The sequence below is a fragment of the Cordyceps fumosorosea genome (assembly GCF_001636725.1).
Source record: "Cordyceps fumosorosea ARSEF 2679 chromosome Unknown scaffold_38, whole genome shotgun sequence".
NCBI classification, from domain to species: Eukaryota; Fungi; Ascomycota; class Sordariomycetes; order Hypocreales; family Cordycipitaceae; genus Cordyceps; species Cordyceps fumosorosea.
Window position 1 is genome coordinate 1700 of NW_017387338.1, and position 19169 is coordinate 20868.

Genomic DNA, 19169 nt, shown 5'->3' on the forward strand with positions numbered 1-19169 from the left:
GCTTAAGTCTTTAATCCTAAGGAGATTATATAATCTCCTATCCTTCTAGTGGCTAGTGTGACAAGCCTTAGCCTCGCCTCACTCAGCCCCGCCTATACGTCTTATAGTATTCATAACACCTAGATCCTATTCTTAGATTAATAGCTTAATAGCTTAAGTCTTTAATCCTAAGGAGATTATATAATCTCTTATCCTTTTAGTAGCTAGTGTGATAGGCCTTCGCCTTACCTCACTTAGCCCCGCCTGCACGTCTTATAGTATTCGTAATAAGTTACTACTAACTCTAGTTACTAGTTTCTATATACTTACTTTTTAGACTAGACTTATATATAATCCCTATCTATAAACCCTACTATCTAGTCTATAACTTAATAGACTAATTATATATACTACTCTATCTTTATAATTATAACTCTAATATATAGTTAAAATACTTATAAATAGGCTTATAGTTAACTAGGATTCTAAAGTCTATAACTTTATAAATAATTTAACTAAAAGTAGTATAAATATATATAGAATAGAATTATAATACTTTTATTTTTCTTACTATAATATATTTTACTATAAATATTTTATTAGCCTATATACTTTATTATACTTTTATAGGATTTATTTAATTTTCTAATAGGATCTACTCTTTATTAGTTTTATAGTATAATTAAGAGAAAATAATACTAAGTAGTATAAATTCTAAAACCTAAGTCTCCTTTAAAGTAAAATTAAATAACTTAAGAATAGACTAAAACTAATAAAAGTAAGAAAGTTATTATTTTTATAGTAATTCTAAAAGACTCTTAACTAAAGTAATATATCTTTTTAAAAAAGTGTATTTATCCTTAATTATATTATTAAGAAAAACTAATATAGTTAGGAGTATAAATATTAATAAGTATAATTTAACTTTTTAAGAAAATAAAATATTAAATATATTAAGGACTAGCCCTACGGCTGCTGCGAGTAGGCGTCGATATGAGGTTAAATTAAATCTCTTACGGAGGGAAGAGATAGGGAAGTTATAACGAAGTGGCTACTATACATAAGGGGGAGTCCCCCCTATCGGGTCCGTGCCTCAGGCCACTAGGCTATCAATCTAGCTGGGCTGTGGCCTAAGCTCTTATAAAATATTATAAAAGAATTAAGCTATTAAATTAATTAAGACTTACTTATTATTATAGGACTTATAAAGAATATAAAAAAAAGTAGAAGAGATTATTAATTCTTATTCTATATCTTTAGACATAAAGGCTATTTAAATAATTAATATTAGCTAGATTTTCTTTAAGTTACTCTATAAGGTTTTTTAAAATCTAAGGGAGGGGTGAAAGTCTCTAATATAATATATATTTTCTTTTATTCTATTTTTAGATTTTATTAATTCTCTTTAATCTTTTAGTTTAATTAAAATTTAAGATATTTAGATTAATTTAATTTCTTCTAATCTAGTTCTATTACTTTGTATGTTTTCTTTTTAAGTAATAAAATAGTTTATAGTCCCTTGTATATTCTTTACTTTATTATAGCTATATAATAGACTATTTATATAACCTTCTTTATTTATTTAGTTTATAATACTAAAGGATAATAGAATAACTACTCTATACTTAGTATAAGTTTATAAAGAGAGTAGTTTTATAGTATAGAACCCTACTATCTATAAAGTAATTATTAGAAAAATCTAAAAGAAATCTAAGTTTATATATTTTAGTTTAAAATAGAGTTAATAATATACTATATAAACTAAGGGTTTTTTAGTAGTAGATTAGTAATAGACTAGTAAAAACTCTATTTAGCTAATTCTTTATAATTAAAGTATATCTATAATATTATTAATCTAGCGTTTAAATCTATAGTTAATCTAAATAGTCTCTAGAACACCCTCTATTTATAATAACTAGTAACCCTAAGTAAACCTTTTATTAAATAATAAACTATATACTTTAAAATATAAACTTTCTACTATATAGCTAAACTTATACTTTAGAGTTAAAGTTACTCTCTTTACCTACCTACTATTATACTATTATATTTAACCCTTTAATCTACTTTTAACCCTACTCTACTACTCTAGTTTATACTTTACTGTACTTTATTAGTACCTCTATATACTATTATTAACTACTAGATATTCCCTAGCTATTATTTTATTACTCTAAACGAAACCTCTCTAAAAGCTTCATTTTAGTAACTCTTAGCTAATCTAGACCTAAGAACATACAGGCTATATGTCCTAGATATCTTATTTGCAAAACTCGAATGATAATAGCAATTTTTAAATCGTAGTGGGGCAGTTCGAGAAGGATTATGATTCTTTTTATATATGATGGAATGCTAGCGCCTATTATGTAAGGTTGACTACATTTACAACTACTACCGCGTCGACTTGTAGGTAAAGGCATACAGAGCCTCACCGTGACGGGCTTCCAGGGCCTGTCAACTAGCCACAGCGACGTCGCCAACTATATGGAGTGTCACCGCCTAAAACATTGGGCGAAGCTGCTAATGTTACGTCGGGCGGCAAGTCCAACACCAGGAACGAGAACGAGATAGATGTGGAGAGCAATCTCAACACACAAATCGCGCTCTCAGTCGACCGCCCGTCACGAGAGCTCTCGTACCAACCGGAAACCAAACATATTTGTAGCGACCTCGCTAGAGAAGTATGCACTGCGATAGTTGATTCGCAGATTCTGCGGTTGATAATTCCAAGCGCCACCGCGCACGACAGGGAACGGTGCCGTACCATTGTGCACTGAGCCATCATTGGCACTACCGCTAAGATCCTGTATCCAGGTATCTGCGCAAAACTCCCTGGCATTTGCGGTGACGTCGTGCAAACCAAAGTTATTCGGTTGGAAAGAAGCGACGGGAGCAGTCCATGCGAAGCCGTCATCTGCAGGAGTGCTGTTCCAGTGGAAGCGGTTAACTCGTAGCGACATCTTGTCATAAGAATTGGCGTACGAGATAACCTGCTCTATCGCGTCCCCCCAGAAGAAGACGTCTTGAGTACCACCACGGGCGGCCCACTCCCATTCATCCTCTGTGGGCAGCCGGTAAGTAGCCCCGGTCATGGTAGAAAGCCAGGATGCGTAAGCCTCGGCGTCTTGTCTCCTGATTGCAACGACGGGCGAGTCTGATGTCTGGGTAAATCCTGGGTTGGTGTAGTTTAGGTCTTCATTGAAGACCATGGCAGTAGAGTTGTCTGGGTTCCACCAACGTGCTCCGCCTCGCAGCTGATAGTGGCTCTCACGGACAAAGGTATCAAATTGATTTACCGTGACCTCTGTTTTGCCGAATGCTAGAGGGGTGGTAATGCTAACTTTTCGTTGCGGCAGCTCAAAGTTTCGGCGATTTTGTGGGACCTTCCAAAGCTGTTGCTCTTGAGGAGTAGACCCTGCCGTGAAAGTTCCTTTCGGGATCACGACCATAACTGGTCCTTGAACAGCATCGCGGAACTCAGTTCCTGGGGCACTTTGGCAGTTGATGCCTCGAGCAATGCTGCGTCCAGGTTGCGGAGCCCGGTAGGTAGAGGGCAGCTCCAGTTTCTTGTTGATCTCGTTGATTGTAAATCGCCATTCGTCGACACTCCCCGTTAAAAACATAGGGGTATCTAAAGCACCAGGCTTATAGTTTGCAGATGCTGACAAATCCACGAGGTATTGGCTCTCGGCAATGAGGCGCTCAAGGGTTTCGGAAAACTTGTCAACTTGCGGAATTGCAGTCTGATCTTCTCTCGCAACCGAAATGAGGGTTGAATGTGCAGAAAGAGCCGCCTGTTGTATAGGTACATAAGTGTCGTGAGTATTGCCGTTCCATCGTAAAGAATTGGCGAGTGAAGATAGGTCGGCTCGTAGCTGAGTGACATGACGCGAATGAGCTGCCACGATACCCGCCGTCATCACAAGCAATCCCAGAAACGAGCTAGCGTGTAGTGACTGTCCTCGGTGAGAACGCATTACATCGAAAAAGCTGATGGTTTCTTGCAATAAGCCTCGTCTTGTTGCTCAGAACTGCTAGAGGAATTTGATGTCTTGATTCAAGATGCTTGGCGGTGACTTGCATACATCTAAAGGGCTTGTTTTAGATCTGACGTGAAGGTACAACTGAAATGATTTTGGGAGGGTTAGCTTTACCGTTATATATTCCATCATGGCTATCCCAGCGACTCCACATTTCATCGGAAGAAATTTGCCATTCTTGCAGTAAGAGAAGCAATGAGAAGTATGTTGTTTACCGAATCACGGTGTATTTCTCACAGGTCAAATCATGAGCATAGAACTCATACCTTTGACAAACTATTGGCAAAGGTCGGGGCTCTGTTTCGCCGTCTAGAGTAAATGCCCGGATATGCCAAATGCGGCCCTAGAAATTCTGCGCACTTGGTAAGGTGCAAATTCATCCGCACTAACACGATAAAGTTTCAGGCTATTTAGATAGAACCTATGACAACATCCCGCTTAATATGGAAGGCGGCTCAACCGTGCTGCATTGACAGGCAAACAAAAACTACCTACAATACTTTGTATTCCACTTAGGCTGAAGCTAGTACTCTTGTCGGCAAAGTTATCCGACATGGACGCCGAAACCGTCCGACACCGCGAGGCGAAGATGTCGTTGCTGCACACTTACGTCGTTTACCTCCACAATGCCCCATGAAGCTAGACCTAAAGTATTAAACGAAGATTCCATTGCTGCGTCGAGACGGAGGATGCCGAAGAAATGGTTTTCATGGGCTGACACCTCGCTCCCGCCCTTCTTTCCCTTGCCGGCTGGCACCTCACGGGATGCCCTATGGGTCGCAATTTGATGACAAGTAGTAGTTACATGTTTGATCGACCTTACTAATCCAATTTGCAACGGCCGAGTGCCTGCTTGCACCGCAAAGATGGGACAGTGGCTTCTAGAGCGCTGACCGTTCCACTGATATCCCTTTTAAACTACTGCGGGATCAAGACCGCCATTGGTGTTCAACGGCTAAGAGCTTCCTGATGACTGTATGTTTGCCTGATCACGGGTAGCAGTTCCGACGAAGGGCTATACTACAGTCGACCGAAACACCTCTATGAATGGGTTATGTCACGAAGCCTACCTTACTAGGACTTTTAACACGGCTCTATTATAGTACATAATACTAACGGGCATATTTAAAGGTCTAGCGGACAACTCCTATCCTAAAAAAGGGCACTTTAAACTTAGGTGAAGCTAAAGGTTAATCTATCTTTATTTAGAACTTATAAATAAATAGTTCTATTTTATTTAACTTATAGGTATATAAAGATAAAAAGAAGTTAGTACTAATATTATATTACTATTTAAATTAGAGTTAATTTAAGATTAAAATAAATAAGAATAATAATAACTTTAAAAAAAGAAAAGTAAAAATGTAATATAATATTTAGTCTATAAGTCTTCTTTACTAGTTTCTAAAGTTTCTATACAGCCTTATACTTATTTATAAAGTATTCTAGTTTTCTATAATTATAATAGATTATATTTATATTTTTATAAATACTATTAAGTTCTATACAGTTTAAATAAGTTCTATAAACTATAGTTCTTTATATAGATCTTTTAATATTAAGTTAATATTAAAATAAATCTAAATTTTATTTCTATACTCTTTTCTTTATATTTTAGCTATTACAAATAAAGTTAATATAGTGTACTAGTGACAGTAGTGGACGTTACGCCCGCGCAGGCGTTAGCTTCTCGCACAATGCATCCATAGGCGCAGGACAAGTTGGCGCTAGGGTCCAGCGCGGCAGGCCGTCCGTCGGCTAATAACTCAAGATATTGCACACTGCCCAGCGACTAGCAAAACGCCGGACCCGCTCGTCGGGTCTTAAGCTCTGAGTCCTCGTTCACGTAAAGCGTTTAGGCCACAAGGGGCAGACAAGAAACCCTCCGCTTCCTGTCGCTTGTTTATTTGCGCTTCAAGTCTGTGTTCCGTTTTGCGAAGCATGCGAGTGCTAACAAAAGTCAACACATCGACGTTATTGCTCGTGACAGGGACGATATAGACCCCGCCTCTGTCCGTACACACCACCACGCTAACGATACTGCATAGCTTCTATCAACGTCGCTGGAGCGTCTCACGCTAGGCGTTGGGTTTCCACTGCATTTGGTCGAACACGGGCGGCGCGGACCAGAAGATTGGCCAGCACACTATGCAACTCGCCCTTTTGTCCTCGATGTTGTGTGTTGGGCCCAAGAAAGCCAGTGCTAGGCTGAAGCGAGTACATAGCTAATGGGTGGATCCGCACTGCGGCCACCGCCGACGACCGACTGACAGGCTTCTCAAAGGTCATGAGTGGCTGGGCAGCCCACAGCATGGCTAGCCTAGGGCAAGAACTTTTGCTCGCGTTCTTGCTGCAGGAACCTCACTACAGCTTTTTATTATTAGGTCAACAACATTTCTTTAGCATAGATGAAAGCAACTGATTAGAGTAGCAGGTTGTGTCACAGCCCCACATCGATCAGCTCCGCAGCGGAGCCGGCAAAAATATGGCATACTTCTACAGTAGCTCCCCATTATCGGGGCCACAGTTGTAATTTCTGCCTCACCCACTCTCGTGCAGATGAGGGAACGAAAGGGTGTATCTCGTCAACACCTCACTGGTTACCGAGTATCTGGTCTAACGAATAGTAGTATAGAGACATGATGAGACTGCACGGTGCCAATTCTTTCCGGCATAGAGCCAACGCGAACGTTTAAGCGCAGTACATGGACAAACTCAACCTCCCTGCAGCCCTTCTTCCTGCAGCGCAGCCGCCGCCAGCCTATGAAATAAAGTATGGCGGTGGGTGGTGGTAGGACGGTTACGGAGCCGCTCATTGATTAGGAAATCTACGATCTCTTCCCCGCCAGCCGTTCGCAGTACTGTGGCGCTATTAGCGCCAGATCTGACAAGAGACAAATCTGTATTTACCATGGGGGCATCGCTCTAAGTGGTAACGCTGAGGCTGGGGCTATCGACCCACAGAACTACTGCCCGGAGGACTTTGCTTGGCTTGGCCGATAACTGGGCAACCCCTGTCTGGAAGGGGAAGCTTGAACCTCTCCGGTCGCCCCTCTCCTCCTCCCACGGTTGTTGACTCGCCTAGCTCGGTTGGTTCGTGTGGTTCAGTACTTTGAGGCTTATAGCTCCCTTGGATCTACTTCAATGCTGAGTCTAGCTTAGCTACTCGCACTTTAGAGATAATCTTCGCGTAATAGAAGTCAGCTTTATGTAGGTTTAGAAGTATCTACCCAGGTATCTCCGAGGGTGCGGGGGGTCTTGCTGCAGTAGAACAGGTGGATTAGAGATTTAGGGCGCCTGTATGGGCAGTTGAGATTAGCGTCTTCTTGCTGCAGAGGGCGGCGGACAAGCGGGTGGTGGGTGTCTAGCCGTGCCCAGCTGTTCGTATTATGTGCTGTAATCTACTCTAGCAACAGTTTTGCTTGCGGGATGCTAGCTTCTTTCTATAGTATAGTCTTTATTATTATTTTCTATAAGAGTATAAATACCTAATAGGCTACTATTAGTGTCTTTTAAATACTTGTAGGATGCCCTTTTAGGATTCTCTCTACTCTTAGATATTAGACTATATAGAAGAGTGTTTATATAAAGACTATCTATATAGTAAAACCCTCTTATTTAGAGCCCTTACTATGTACTCATACACTTCTATAAAAGTAATATTTAGGTGAGTATATACACTAATAGAGTGTATACTTCTCTATAATAGTAGCTTAACCCTAAATCTATAGTTAGTCTATTTTTAAAGAAAAGAGTTAGTTTAAATATATAAAGTACTAATAAGTAGTTATTATTATAAAAGTTTTATTAAAAATATCGTCTAATTATATAATTATTATTTAGATTAATTAATAGAGATTTAGTCTAACTATTTATTAAAAATCCTTTTCTTTATATACTTATCTTCTTTTTTACTATAATATTTAGATTATTATAGTTTACTTATAAGCCTAGTAATTTTATATTAGTACTAGATTACTATAATCCTTAATAATAAACAAAGGGATTTCTAGTAGATAATTAAACTAGTGTAACGGTGGCTCTTCTCTAATCCACAGTAAATCTGTTTCTTAGGAAGTGAGTCAGGTTGAATGCACCACAGGTGCAGATGAGCAGTATCGTAGCTTGAGTCACGTTTAGGAGATTACTCCCAATAGTAGAACTATTGCTTAGATTGATCAGTAGAGATCTAGTCTGGCTATCTACTGGGAATCCCCTTCCCTATATACCCTTCCTATCCTCTACTGTGCTACCTGGATCACTGGCTCACGCTGAGGTCGTGATCCTTTCTTGGCTCACTGGCTCACGGTGAGCCCGTTAGATCTCTACTAATTAATCTAAATAATAGTTCTATTATTAAGAGACTTCTTTTAAGTATAATTTTACTATAATAACTACTTATTAGTACTTTATATATTAAAACTTACTCTTTTCTTAAGAAATAGACTAACTATAGACTAGGGATTTAGTCTATATTATAAAAAGAGGGGGCGTATATAAAGGATTTAAACTATACTTACTCTCCCTTCTAAAAAATAGTATAATACATAAAGTGTAAATAAACTATAACTAGTCTATAAGTACTTTATAGTAGAAATTATAGTCTAAGTAGTATAAAAAGAGCAAAAGACCCTTTATACTCCTTTCCTCCTTAAGAGAATTAATAACTATTATAACACTTATTTATAGCCACTAGTTTAAGGTGCAGAATACAATAGAGAGAGAAGAGTAGACCGGGAATAGTAGTAGTAGTAATGCTGGCGCTAAGGATAACGTGTAGCGATAGTAGCTAATAAAAAGATAAAAGAGGATAACTAGAAAAGCTAAGCGCGTATACTACCGTCGCCACGTCGGGTTAGCGACCATATTCGGGATCAACCTGAGGGAATGTCGTCATCACGCTCAACTATCGTGTGGGTGTTGCTGAGGCCGCCCACTCAGAGTCTTATTATGGCATATCGTCCCTGCTTGCTAGCTTGTTGGCCTGCAGGTTGGCAGTTTAAGAATAGTGGCTTCTACTCGGCTGCTGCGTGAGTCTCGTTTCGCCTGCTCACACAGAGTGTTATTTATGGCATCTCGCACCTGCTTGTTAGATACGTCTGCACGCAGGCTGGTAGTTTTAAATATACTTAACTACTACCACGTGAGGTGTTGCTAAGGCCGCCCGCATAGAGTGTCGTTTTAGTATATCGCCCCTACTTCTATCTACTTATAGGTTAGTAGTTTAAATACACTTAAGTACCGTGTGGGTGTTACTAAGGCCGCCCACATAGAGTAGGGTACATCGCTGTCAAAATTTACATATCAGGATCGAGCACCATATGAGAGGCTTATCATTCGGTGTCTCTGACCACCACTTAAGGAGTTGCCTATGGTCGTTAGAACAGTCATGTGACCTTCGGCCAGTTGAGCAAGTTCCGTATCGAGGCCACATGCCTTGAACCGCAGGAGCCCACTAGATGGCGCGTTTTGCCGAGAGCCTCAACAAGCAGCATGACAACCTTGGTGACGAGCTGTGCCGTAAAAGGGCAGGTAGCAAGACTTTCTGTTGCGTGTGCTGTTGGGCGTACAACAACCAGATGGTGCGAGATTGTGTAGCATCAAAAAGTATCGAGAGTAAGAGATAGACGCAGAGGACGGTAGAAGGCCGAACGACGCGCTCGTGCTCAAGGTAGCTGATGGCAGCAATGACGAGCCCAGACGTTAAGCGCCGGGCGGATGAGACAATGCAGAGTCTGGAGGAAATAGGGTCATGGTAGAGGGACCATCAAGCGAGTAGAGAGAGGTGAAGAGCAGCAAAGGTGAAACAGGTGATCTAGCAGGAAGGATCAGTCGGGAGCTTGGTCTAATGGAGTTGGGGAGGATGACTTACAAGTTTGACGAAGTGGAGCAGCCGGCCAGCTACGTTGCGATTCTGGGTCTAGAGTTAGACTAGCTGGGGTATGGCGGCGCTCAGGAAAATGATCGCAAGGTCAGATTGCTCAAAGGCAAGAGTAAAATCAAACCGCGACTGCGCACCGCAGTGGCTTGCAGTCGGGCTCAACGAAGCGTCGCAATGGGAAGAAGTGCTTGTTCTAGTCATCGCAAAGAACGCTTCAAGAAAATGGCGTGCTTATGCTAACAGATTGTGGCGGCAGCAGATACAATATTGAACGATCAAACCATCGGGTTCGCTCGTTCACCTCCGCTCAGGTCGATGAGATGACCTGGCCAGTTTGCCAAATAGGCTGGCGACAGCGTTTTCACGATTTTATCACGTGATATTGTGTCTACAATGCAGGCTTGTGACAGTACTCTCAAACGGATTACAGCACTTCCTACCCTACTGCTCTAACGCCAACAGGTCACCGACGGTGCGAAAATCGCAGAAGTTGCATATAAAATGTACAATATATTGGTTTAGCGTAGGGAGGCTGACCTTCAACGCTTCTACTGACTCCACCTAACATTTTTATATTTCTACGGACCACCATCGCCTTTACACAAGCAATACGTAAGTCTCGTGCCAGGGTTTGTTAAGCGATAGTGGGGCCAGGAAACCTCCTCGGTCTTCGCAAACTAAACTTGGCTCCTTCATTTCCTCCATTTTCCTTATTCTGTGGTCAATCTTCCTCCTCCTTTCCCTCGACCCGGCGGCCTTCCAGACAAACTCAAAAGCTGCATAACAATTCTCACGATAGCAAGCTCTGTTCGCTTCCATCAGCACCCACGCCAGCGATCGGAATGATTATCACGCGCGCCGTTTCCCTTACCAACTTCGTGGTGGCCAGCACAGCCCTGGGCTTCCAGGTGTTTGTGTTGTACCCATGGCATAAGGAGCTGGACGAGAGGTTTGAAGAGCTCAAGAAGGAGCACCTGAAAGTCTTGGATGCCGTGGGAAACGGCATAAGCGAGCAGCAGCGAAAGACCTTGTCAGACGAGTTGAACGACCTAAAGAGCCGTAGTTCGAGAAGGTGGTGGTGGCTCTAGACATCTCTGTAAAAGTCAAACACAAGCTTGTCCTACTATCCTGTGCAGCTACTTACTGCTTTCAGTCTTAATTTCGCCGCTACACTCGCACCGAAAACCGGAGATACGACTAGAGCCGTTCTAGACAGCTTGATTCCAATCAACAACATCTTATCTACGCGCACAGCCTTATAGGGCATTGTACATGTCTCACTATTCGCAAGACAGGGTCTCGCTGGGGCTTTCTGCTGCGCATTCACGCATGCGATTCTTACTCCAGTGGACGTGTAAACACACTCCCCTCCCAGCAGCGCGACATGCTCTTGCATCGTCCGGGCCGTGTTAATGGCCTTGTACGGCATAGCTGTCTGTGTAATGTCACAACCGCTAAATGTCCCATCCATCTAGTGTAGAGACGCGAATCCAGCTTAACCCGACGACGTACAGCAGCAATGTCTGGAAAAGCGCAAGGCATATTGCCAAGTTAGAGGGGCTGGCGACAATACTGACAGGACTTGCGCCGACAGTTGCAGGGTACTGCTTGCAGGGCGTGTTGGAGTTTGGCGGATATGAGTCAAACAGCCAGATGATTGCCAAACAAAAAGATCGCCACGCCGCCGAAAAAAAAATATTGTTATGAGAAGCCAGTTTCGCGAAGTCACCCCTGCTCCCTAACATCGCTTGCCCATACTAGAGAGGATGACAAAAGCTCCATGACAAAGCTGTACTGGTACGAGCATTCAACAACGGAAGTGCGTGGAACAGACACAACGCTGCAAGTCCCGCCAAGCTGCAAGGATCGAGAGTCAAGGCAAATCATGGCCTTGGCTTTAACTTATTGTACCACGGTCCAATACAAGTTGCATGGAATTTTCGATAGCGTGGCGTGGAAGTGTGGAGGCTGAGTGTGCCGATTCTTCGAGCAAGTGAGCTGATATGGGTTGTTTAGGTATCGACTCCGAGCCTAATTCGGAAGCAGGAATGGCGCTAAATTTCGTGGGAGGGCCAATTCCGAGACACTGCCCAAGCCTTCGGCGGTAATTCGGGACTGGCGCCCATCTGCGTCGTATTCGGCCGACGATAAGTAAACAGGAGAAACATGATGGGTAATGACCTGTGTGTCTCACATTGGTGCCTTTTCTTTTTTCTTCTTTTTTTTTGTATTTCAGCTTCCTCCCGTCCCGCTGCAGACTAGCCAACAATGAAATTCTGAGCTAAACTAATGCTATACCGCGCTAAGTTGAACCTTATTCGGTCGTAGATTGTTAGGCTTCTAGCTGATGGATCCTGATGTACCAACGGCAGCGCGGCTCCTGCCGGCGCGTGCTGCGAGCATATGACAACGCGTGCAGGCTTAAATTCCACGAATCTGCAACAAACTCTCCACTCCGCGTGCTATGTATATGTTCACACCTTCTTCTGCCTACTCTAAATTCACGTTTGTACTATAAGATCGTGCCTTTTTTTGACCAGTGTTATAGCCAGTACTACCTTGCTTCGCCCACATGCCGTTTAGGGAGGTATATCTACTGCTATGGGGAGCACATCTGTCCCGCTCCCCATTGCCCATAAAAGCGAGCCTCCACAGCCAGACACCATAGAACGCCCTACCTCTCTCGGCCTCTCTCTTAATCAAGCGAAACTGGCTATTTTATGTGCTCACTGTGGTTTTGCTTTAAAAGCTGACCTTGATCGCGTGTCTCGTTAGTTCGGCGGGAAGCCTACTTTCGGGAGATGCAAGGAATGGCCTGAACGGGCTCGTCAATGTGCTTCGGCTCCCAAATCCTCGCCAGCTGCCACCCAGGCAAGACGGGCGCTCACAGCATCCACACTTGGTTTTGGAAAGTGCCGCGCGCTTGTATTATCTGTGGCTTGAAATCAAGCCACTGTTACTCTAAGAGTACTTATGAAGGTTCCACAAGAGAGCTAAATACACTGCCCGCCATCATGTCATGAGGCACAACCGATCATGGCAGCGCATTGAATAAAAGCCTTCCGTTTTGGCGCAATTCTTCCGGGTCAAGATACGCGGATGATGGAGGCGGCCCAGTGTGTATGCCACTACCGGACCGTCGGCTTGGCCATCATATTTGATATCAGCCGGAGGGAGGCTAGTAAAAGAGCTAGTCAGCCGTTCGACGCGCGGGTGCAGAGTAATTTATGGCGGCGATACAAGGAAACGCGGATGCAGACGATACATACCATATAGCGCGCCGAGCAGATTAATGACGAGAAGCGGCCACCGTGTGTGATAACAGAGGATTGGGGCTATGGATGGGATGTATGGGAGAGCAGCGCCTAAGCACGCAGCAAGGCGGCATTGAGACAGGCCCGGTAGGAGGCCTAGATAAGACAAGATGCAGTATATGCCTAGGCAGTTGACCCCCGACGACGCGAGCACGGGTCAACAGCGTGGGCAGTAAAGCATACTGGGAACTGAGACGGAAGAAGTGGACGACAACGAGTTGGACCAGCAGATATTAGCAGCGATATGCATGTGTTAGACCACGACATAAGGACGAGTACAGCAACGTCATCATCAGCGCCATGGCCATAAGGGGGATGAAGGATATACTCTACTGATTTCAAAAAGTACTTTGGTTTTAACTTTATTAACGTTTTATTGTTTATTAAAATAGTAAGTAAAATACTTAATATCCTGTTCAAAACTAAGTATATATAAATATAAGAACATTAATTAGATTTAGTATAAAATATATTTATTTAAGACTATAAAGTTATAAAACTTAAGGGTACTTAGAGTAATAAAAGTAGCTTATGTATATGTTCTATTTACTAGCTGGTTAAGTAGATCCTTGGGAAAAACCTAGTATAAACCCCACTCAACATCCTGCTGCTTTACTGTGCCGTCGCACTTCATCCTTCCCTTGGCGCCTACCCGTCCGCTCCCGCCAAACCGATCAATGGAGTCACGGATCAAGTCCACAATGTCCTGCCCGCCGACGTGAAAGTCAATGTTCCCATTCTTGCCCTTGCCCTGCACGCCAAACTTGCAGCTCCCGTACTGGTCCAGCTGGTGCTGGCTGCCGATGGCGTTTTCCACCTCGTGGTCCGCATGGCCGTCGCCGTTTTGCAGGTTCTTGATGAGCATCTCGCAGTCGGAGACGAGCGGCGACGCGCCGCTCGTCTGGTCGACAAAGGTCGAGTCGCCGCAGCGGTCCGGCAGCTTGAGCGCGACGCACGGGTAGTTGGGCGTCTTGAGGCGCGAGTCGCCGCCGGGGCCGTCCCAGGCCTTGAAGGCGATCTCGGGGCTGCACACGGGGATGCGGATGAAGCCGGGGGTGGTAATGTCCTGCTTCAGCAGGTCGTCCGTCGTGACGCTGTCTCGCGGGTCCGCTGGGGGCGCGCCGTTGCTGTTGCCGTTCTTCTTGTAAGTGCGGACGGCTCTACTTGAGCATTAGCCACTGCTTTTGTATGACCTCATGCAAGGTTCCATGGTTCCCCTCCTCCGTACAAGCTTTTAGTATGTAAAGAGCTTGCGTAGGAGGGGTCATCGAGCCTGCCACCTCTAGAAAGACTCACCCAGTAATAAGCTCGGACAACTTCACGCCACCAAATAAATCGCTGCCCATGGACCCAATGCCAGCGGGAGCAGAAAATTTGTTTCTCACCTTGTGCGTCCCCGGACCGGTCGGGTTCTGCACGTTGTTGTAGGAATCGCCCTTTGGAATGACCAGGTAGTACAGCTTGTCCTCGTAGCAGGACCAGGTCTGGCGCATCGTGTCAACGTCCATGTACGTGCCGAGAGGGTCGATAGTGCCGCACGCGTAGCCCGAATCGACCACAAATGGGTGCGTGCCGGCGGCGTCCCACACGGCCGGGATCGCGTACGCGTAAAAGGCCTTGGCCATGTTCGCCTTGAGGGCGGTCGCCGACTGGAGGGTGACGTCGTTGACGTTGGGTATGCTCTGCTTGCTACCGGCGATGAGCTTGCCATCCGAAATGATCGTGGTCAGCGCGCTGATGGCCTCGTCCGAGCCGTTGAACAGCCAATTCGCCGAGCCTTCGATAGAGGCGGTCCACAGGTCGACCGTCTGCGCCATGTACGCCGCAAATAAGTCTTGCTTGTCCTCGGTCCAGTTGCCGGCCCTGCAGTTTTCGGTTTGTCGCGTCAGTTACTTTTGTGCGGCCGCTGCCAGAGAGCTCTGCTCTCACAGACGGGAGCTGAGTTGCTTACGGAGACTTGCCGTCGAGGAGATCCTTTGCTACGCTCGTGGTGCCAGAAATCAGTGCCATTGTCGTGTCTTTCAGGTTGGCGGCCGTTGCCTCGTTAGCAATAAAGTAGGGCATCTTTGACAGGACTATAAATAGCAGACTTTTAGTTAGCATCATCAAGCTTCACAGCTATGCAAAGAACGTAAAGGAAATACAAAACGCACAAGAGTTGAAGAATGGACCAGCGACCAGTGTTGATCCTAGACCAACCACGTCCAAAAGAATGTTGAGCCACTTTGTGTCGTCCTTTGGCGGAGGGACAGGGGCAAACGTCTTGACGAAAGCTCTCATCTCTCCCGTTATGGTAGTCGCACCGGCGTCGTGGAGCGCACTGTAGAACGAGGCATACATCTATGTGTCGTGAGCGGTCGGTGCCACCGATTAAAAAGGTCGAGGAGAACTCAATGGACCGAATCATCCGACTTACCTCATGTACGAGAACTAGACTGTTCCAGATCTCGTAGCCTGCTGGACCGGTCCCGGAGCCGACAATGTCGGTACAATGCTGGATCGACTCGCAATTGTTCCATTGAGCCAGACTACCGCAGTGCGCCTGCTCAGTAGCGTGGATTGTGTCGGAGACGGACTGTGAGAACTCACGGTTCGTCTTCCGGTCAATCGTCTTGTATACCTCAATAATGTCATCCCAGGCGTCCGGCGCGTCCATCATCCGCCAGCGTTGCTGGGGGCTCAATCCGCGCAAGTCAGCCACGCTGCGGTCGTCGCACGGGATCTCGGTCCAGTTTCCGTGCCTCTTGCCATAGTCCCACGGGTCGTTTCCTTGTCTTGCCTTGATGACGAAGCTCTGCCAGTTCCCGATTCCCGGGGGCGGATCCACGTAGTTTTCCAGGTCAATGGCCCAGTTTGACGTGCCACCCATGCTGAAGGCCTTGTACACAGCAGTCCTGTAGCTCAAGACTTCCGGGCTCATCCATGCCACCCACTGATTGTCATCGTAGACTAGGATGTTGCTGTTGCTGGCACCGTCTAGGAAGCTCTTGTTCACGCGGCTCGGCGAGTTGATGATTGCCTTGATCTCGGCGTCAGAAATATAGCCCGCCGTGTCGGTGCACTCGCCTTTTTTCGCGTGGGAGTCGAGAGGGCCACCAGTGTAAAAGCAGTCAGGGCCGTAGCATCCTCCGTCAGCCATGCCAAACGACCGCCCATAGCTAGTGACACCGACGACGACCTTGTTGGAAGGTACACCAGCCTTTGTAATCTGTACACTCCATTGTTATTGTATGCATTCACCCAAAAGTGTCTCATGGTGCGAGAAGCTTACCATGACCAGAGCATTCACCGTCTCGGTGAGGTTGACGGCGCTGCGGAGACACATGCCTGATGAACAACCAGGCTGCGACCATCGATTTTGGGAATCCCACTACGAATTATTAGCCTCTGAATGCCTCAGATCTGTAGCTTTTATGTGAGCGAGCAAATACCTGACCGTGCAAGTCGTAGGTCATGTAAACGATGTAGTCGAGAATCTTGCTCATTTGGGATATCGGAAAACCCTTGAGGTACCAGTAGGACGCAGGCGCAGCAATAGACACAGACTTTCCAGGGAGAAGATTCTTCAGCACGGCGAGGAAAGCGAGGTAATTGAAGCCTTCCGACTTGTCGCCAGCGGGAATGTCGGGGATATCAGGGGCCTGCAAGGATAAAGTCACATTAGCGAGACCAACAAGCTTGTAGAAGGTGTTTAACTTACAGAAGGATACTCCCAGTCAATGTCCACACCATCCAGATTGTGTTGCTTGATGTAGTTGGCAATGTTTGTGGCCAGCTTGAGGCGATTAGCGGCGGTTACGCCTTGTCGGAAGATGGTGTAAGTGCTCGGGCTCGTCGAGAATTCCCAGCCACCAAAGGACAGAATCCTCTTGACGCCCGTCAGGCGCTTGAAGCTGTTGAACTCGTACTCGGTCAGGGCATCAGGCATGTAGACTTCGTAATCAGGGCTGATGCTGCCGAATCCAAAATGAAGATGCGTGTACTGGGAAGTGTCAATCAACCGCGCGTCCACGTTGAGGCACTTGCGCGCGAGGTTGTATCCTTCGAAATAGCCAATCTTGCGAAAGGTCTCTGGCGCAGAACTGCGGACGATATCGGTGCCGCAGTTGGAGATGCATCCGTTCGTGCCCTTCTTGGCCGTGCCCGGCGGGCCGGTGCCGGTGTCGGTGCAAAACTCGATCGTGGTACCGCACTGGCCCCAAACATCGCAGCACGCGTTCAGCGAGCACGGGTTCAGCTTTGAAATTTCCGTGCCGTCGGTCGGGGGCTTGGTGCCGGGGACCTGGGGACCGCAGACCGTGTTGGCCACGGGCGCCGGCATGGGAGGCGTGCCCTTGGTCAGGCAGATGATGGTGCCCTCCCACATGTTGGTGCCGCAGCCGTTCCAGCCCCACGTCTTCGTGTTGTAGACGGCAATTTCCTCCTGGGTGATGCCATTCTCTGCGGCGATGCTGGCGCACGTATCGCCGCCGTGCACTGGCCACGTCTTGCACGACCCGTCCGGGTTCGGCTTCGGCCGGTAGTCTGGCAGCTCACCGGCCGAGCAGCAGACGTGCTGGCCGGGAACGAGGGTCCGGCAAAAGTCTTTTCCGGGGTTGTAGTTCTCAAAGTCGTAGCCGGAGACACCGCATTTAACTGCCAGCTCTGGACACCCTTCGAGGTACTTTACCTGAACAGTGCGGCACTCGCCTTCTGCCCGGTTCTTCATCCTGGTGTTGCGCGAGGTAGTCTGGTTCCAGTTCGAAGTCGCATTTGTAGAACTTGGGGCAAGTTCAAAGGGGGTGGTAAAGTATGCGGGACCAGTGATGCGCTTGGAGTCATTAAACTGTGCGCATTCGCCGTTGTCCCAAGACTTGAGCGTCTCCTGTATGCCCGAAAATTCACCTTGAGTTGTGGCAACAAGTCCAAATGTATGGTCACTATCGTAGGTTGATCCGCACAGCTGGATAGCTACAGTACTAGCGGCAATGTCACCGTCGTCGAACTGCTCTTGCAGCATCTTCAGGGCCAGAGAACCCACACCAGCGCTGTGCAAGCCCTTGCCGATACGGAGGCCGAATACTGTTTTCCCGGACTGGCCGTACAGAAAGGCAGCCCTGGCATTGTTGAAAGCATAGCCTCTAGAGAGGTATTGACGCGTCTGTGACAGTAGAGATCGGAGGTCAGACGCTGTTTCTGATACTTGGGTAGAATTCCAGCCAATTTCATAAGTGGCATTGACAGCAGGAACCGGCGGCAGGGCGTCAGTGCCGGGAGACTCAGGCATATTCTCCCAGTCCGGGCCATACGATGAGCATGCATAAATGCGGTGGTGGGACGCTGAGTCGTCGACGGCATCGTAGAGGGCAAATTGGTAAAACAGGGTCTCCTTGCACTGAAGCTGATCAAAGTTGTGGTAAAGAGACCAGTTACCAGAATTAGGTCCGGACACGCTGCACCGAGCTGGGCAGGCGACCTCCCTCCCAGCGTAGCCTGGGCTTGATGCCTGACGAGTCCCTATCAGTCCAGAGGAACAGTCGACGAGAGGAAGCGCCCCCAAAGCGGCAATAGCCGCTTGGAGTGGAAGGAGCTTCATATGGTTCAGGATACACCTTCAAATGAGCGGTAGAATAATAAAAAGAGGGTCACTGTATAAATAAAGAGTGGATAGATGACAATAAGACAACAGAAGGAGTGACGAAGTGCAAACCAAGTAATAGCGAGCGTGATTTGATTGCAGCATGTAGCATTCGAGCAGATGACGTTCTTGAAGCAATCTTTATAAGTTCTCGATGAGGAAATGGACCCATCACGGCCTCGAACAGGTCTACTCCGGCGACAAGCCCTTTGCCGCCGCCCACATGGTAATGTAGTCCATATGCCGAAGGCTCCGGACAAGGCTTTGACTATTAGGTGGACTATAATTTAAAATTTTGCAGATGCTTACGCCAGAGCACGCTACACTTCAGCTTACCT

General features: G+C 46.2%; 3 protein-coding genes across 3 annotated transcripts; 1 reads left to right on the forward strand and 2 right to left on the reverse strand.

The window, feature by feature from the left end:
* Nucleotides 1-2600: 2600 nt before the first annotated feature.
* ISF_08917 (Sulphatase-modifying factor) lies at nucleotides 2601-3602 on the reverse strand (the record flags this gene model as incomplete). The annotated part of the gene is made up of 1 exon (XM_018852520.1): nucleotides 2601-3602. The coding sequence occupies one exon, from the start codon at nucleotides 3600-3602 to the stop codon at nucleotides 2601-2603; it is 1002 nt and encodes a 333-aa protein (XP_018700249.1).
* A 7140-nt stretch (nucleotides 3603-10742) lies between these two features.
* Nucleotides 10743-11112, forward strand: ISF_08918 (hypothetical protein; the record flags this gene model as incomplete). Its single annotated transcript, XM_018852521.1, has 2 exons — nucleotides 10743-10962; nucleotides 11054-11112. 2 exons carry the CDS (start codon nucleotides 10743-10745, stop codon nucleotides 11110-11112), a joined length of 279 nt encoding a protein of 92 aa, XP_018700250.1.
* A 2682-nt stretch (nucleotides 11113-13794) lies between these two features.
* Nucleotides 13795-18789, reverse strand: ISF_08919 (Glycoside hydrolase; the record flags this gene model as incomplete). Its single annotated transcript, XM_018852522.1, has 8 exons — nucleotides 13795-14374; nucleotides 14511-15077; nucleotides 15166-15289; nucleotides 15368-15554; nucleotides 15631-16422; nucleotides 16486-16584; nucleotides 16646-16855; nucleotides 16915-18789. The coding sequence occupies 8 exons, from the start codon at nucleotides 18787-18789 to the stop codon at nucleotides 13795-13797; spliced, it is 4434 nt and encodes a 1477-aa protein (XP_018700251.1).
* Between the last annotated feature and the right edge of the window lie 380 nt (nucleotides 18790-19169).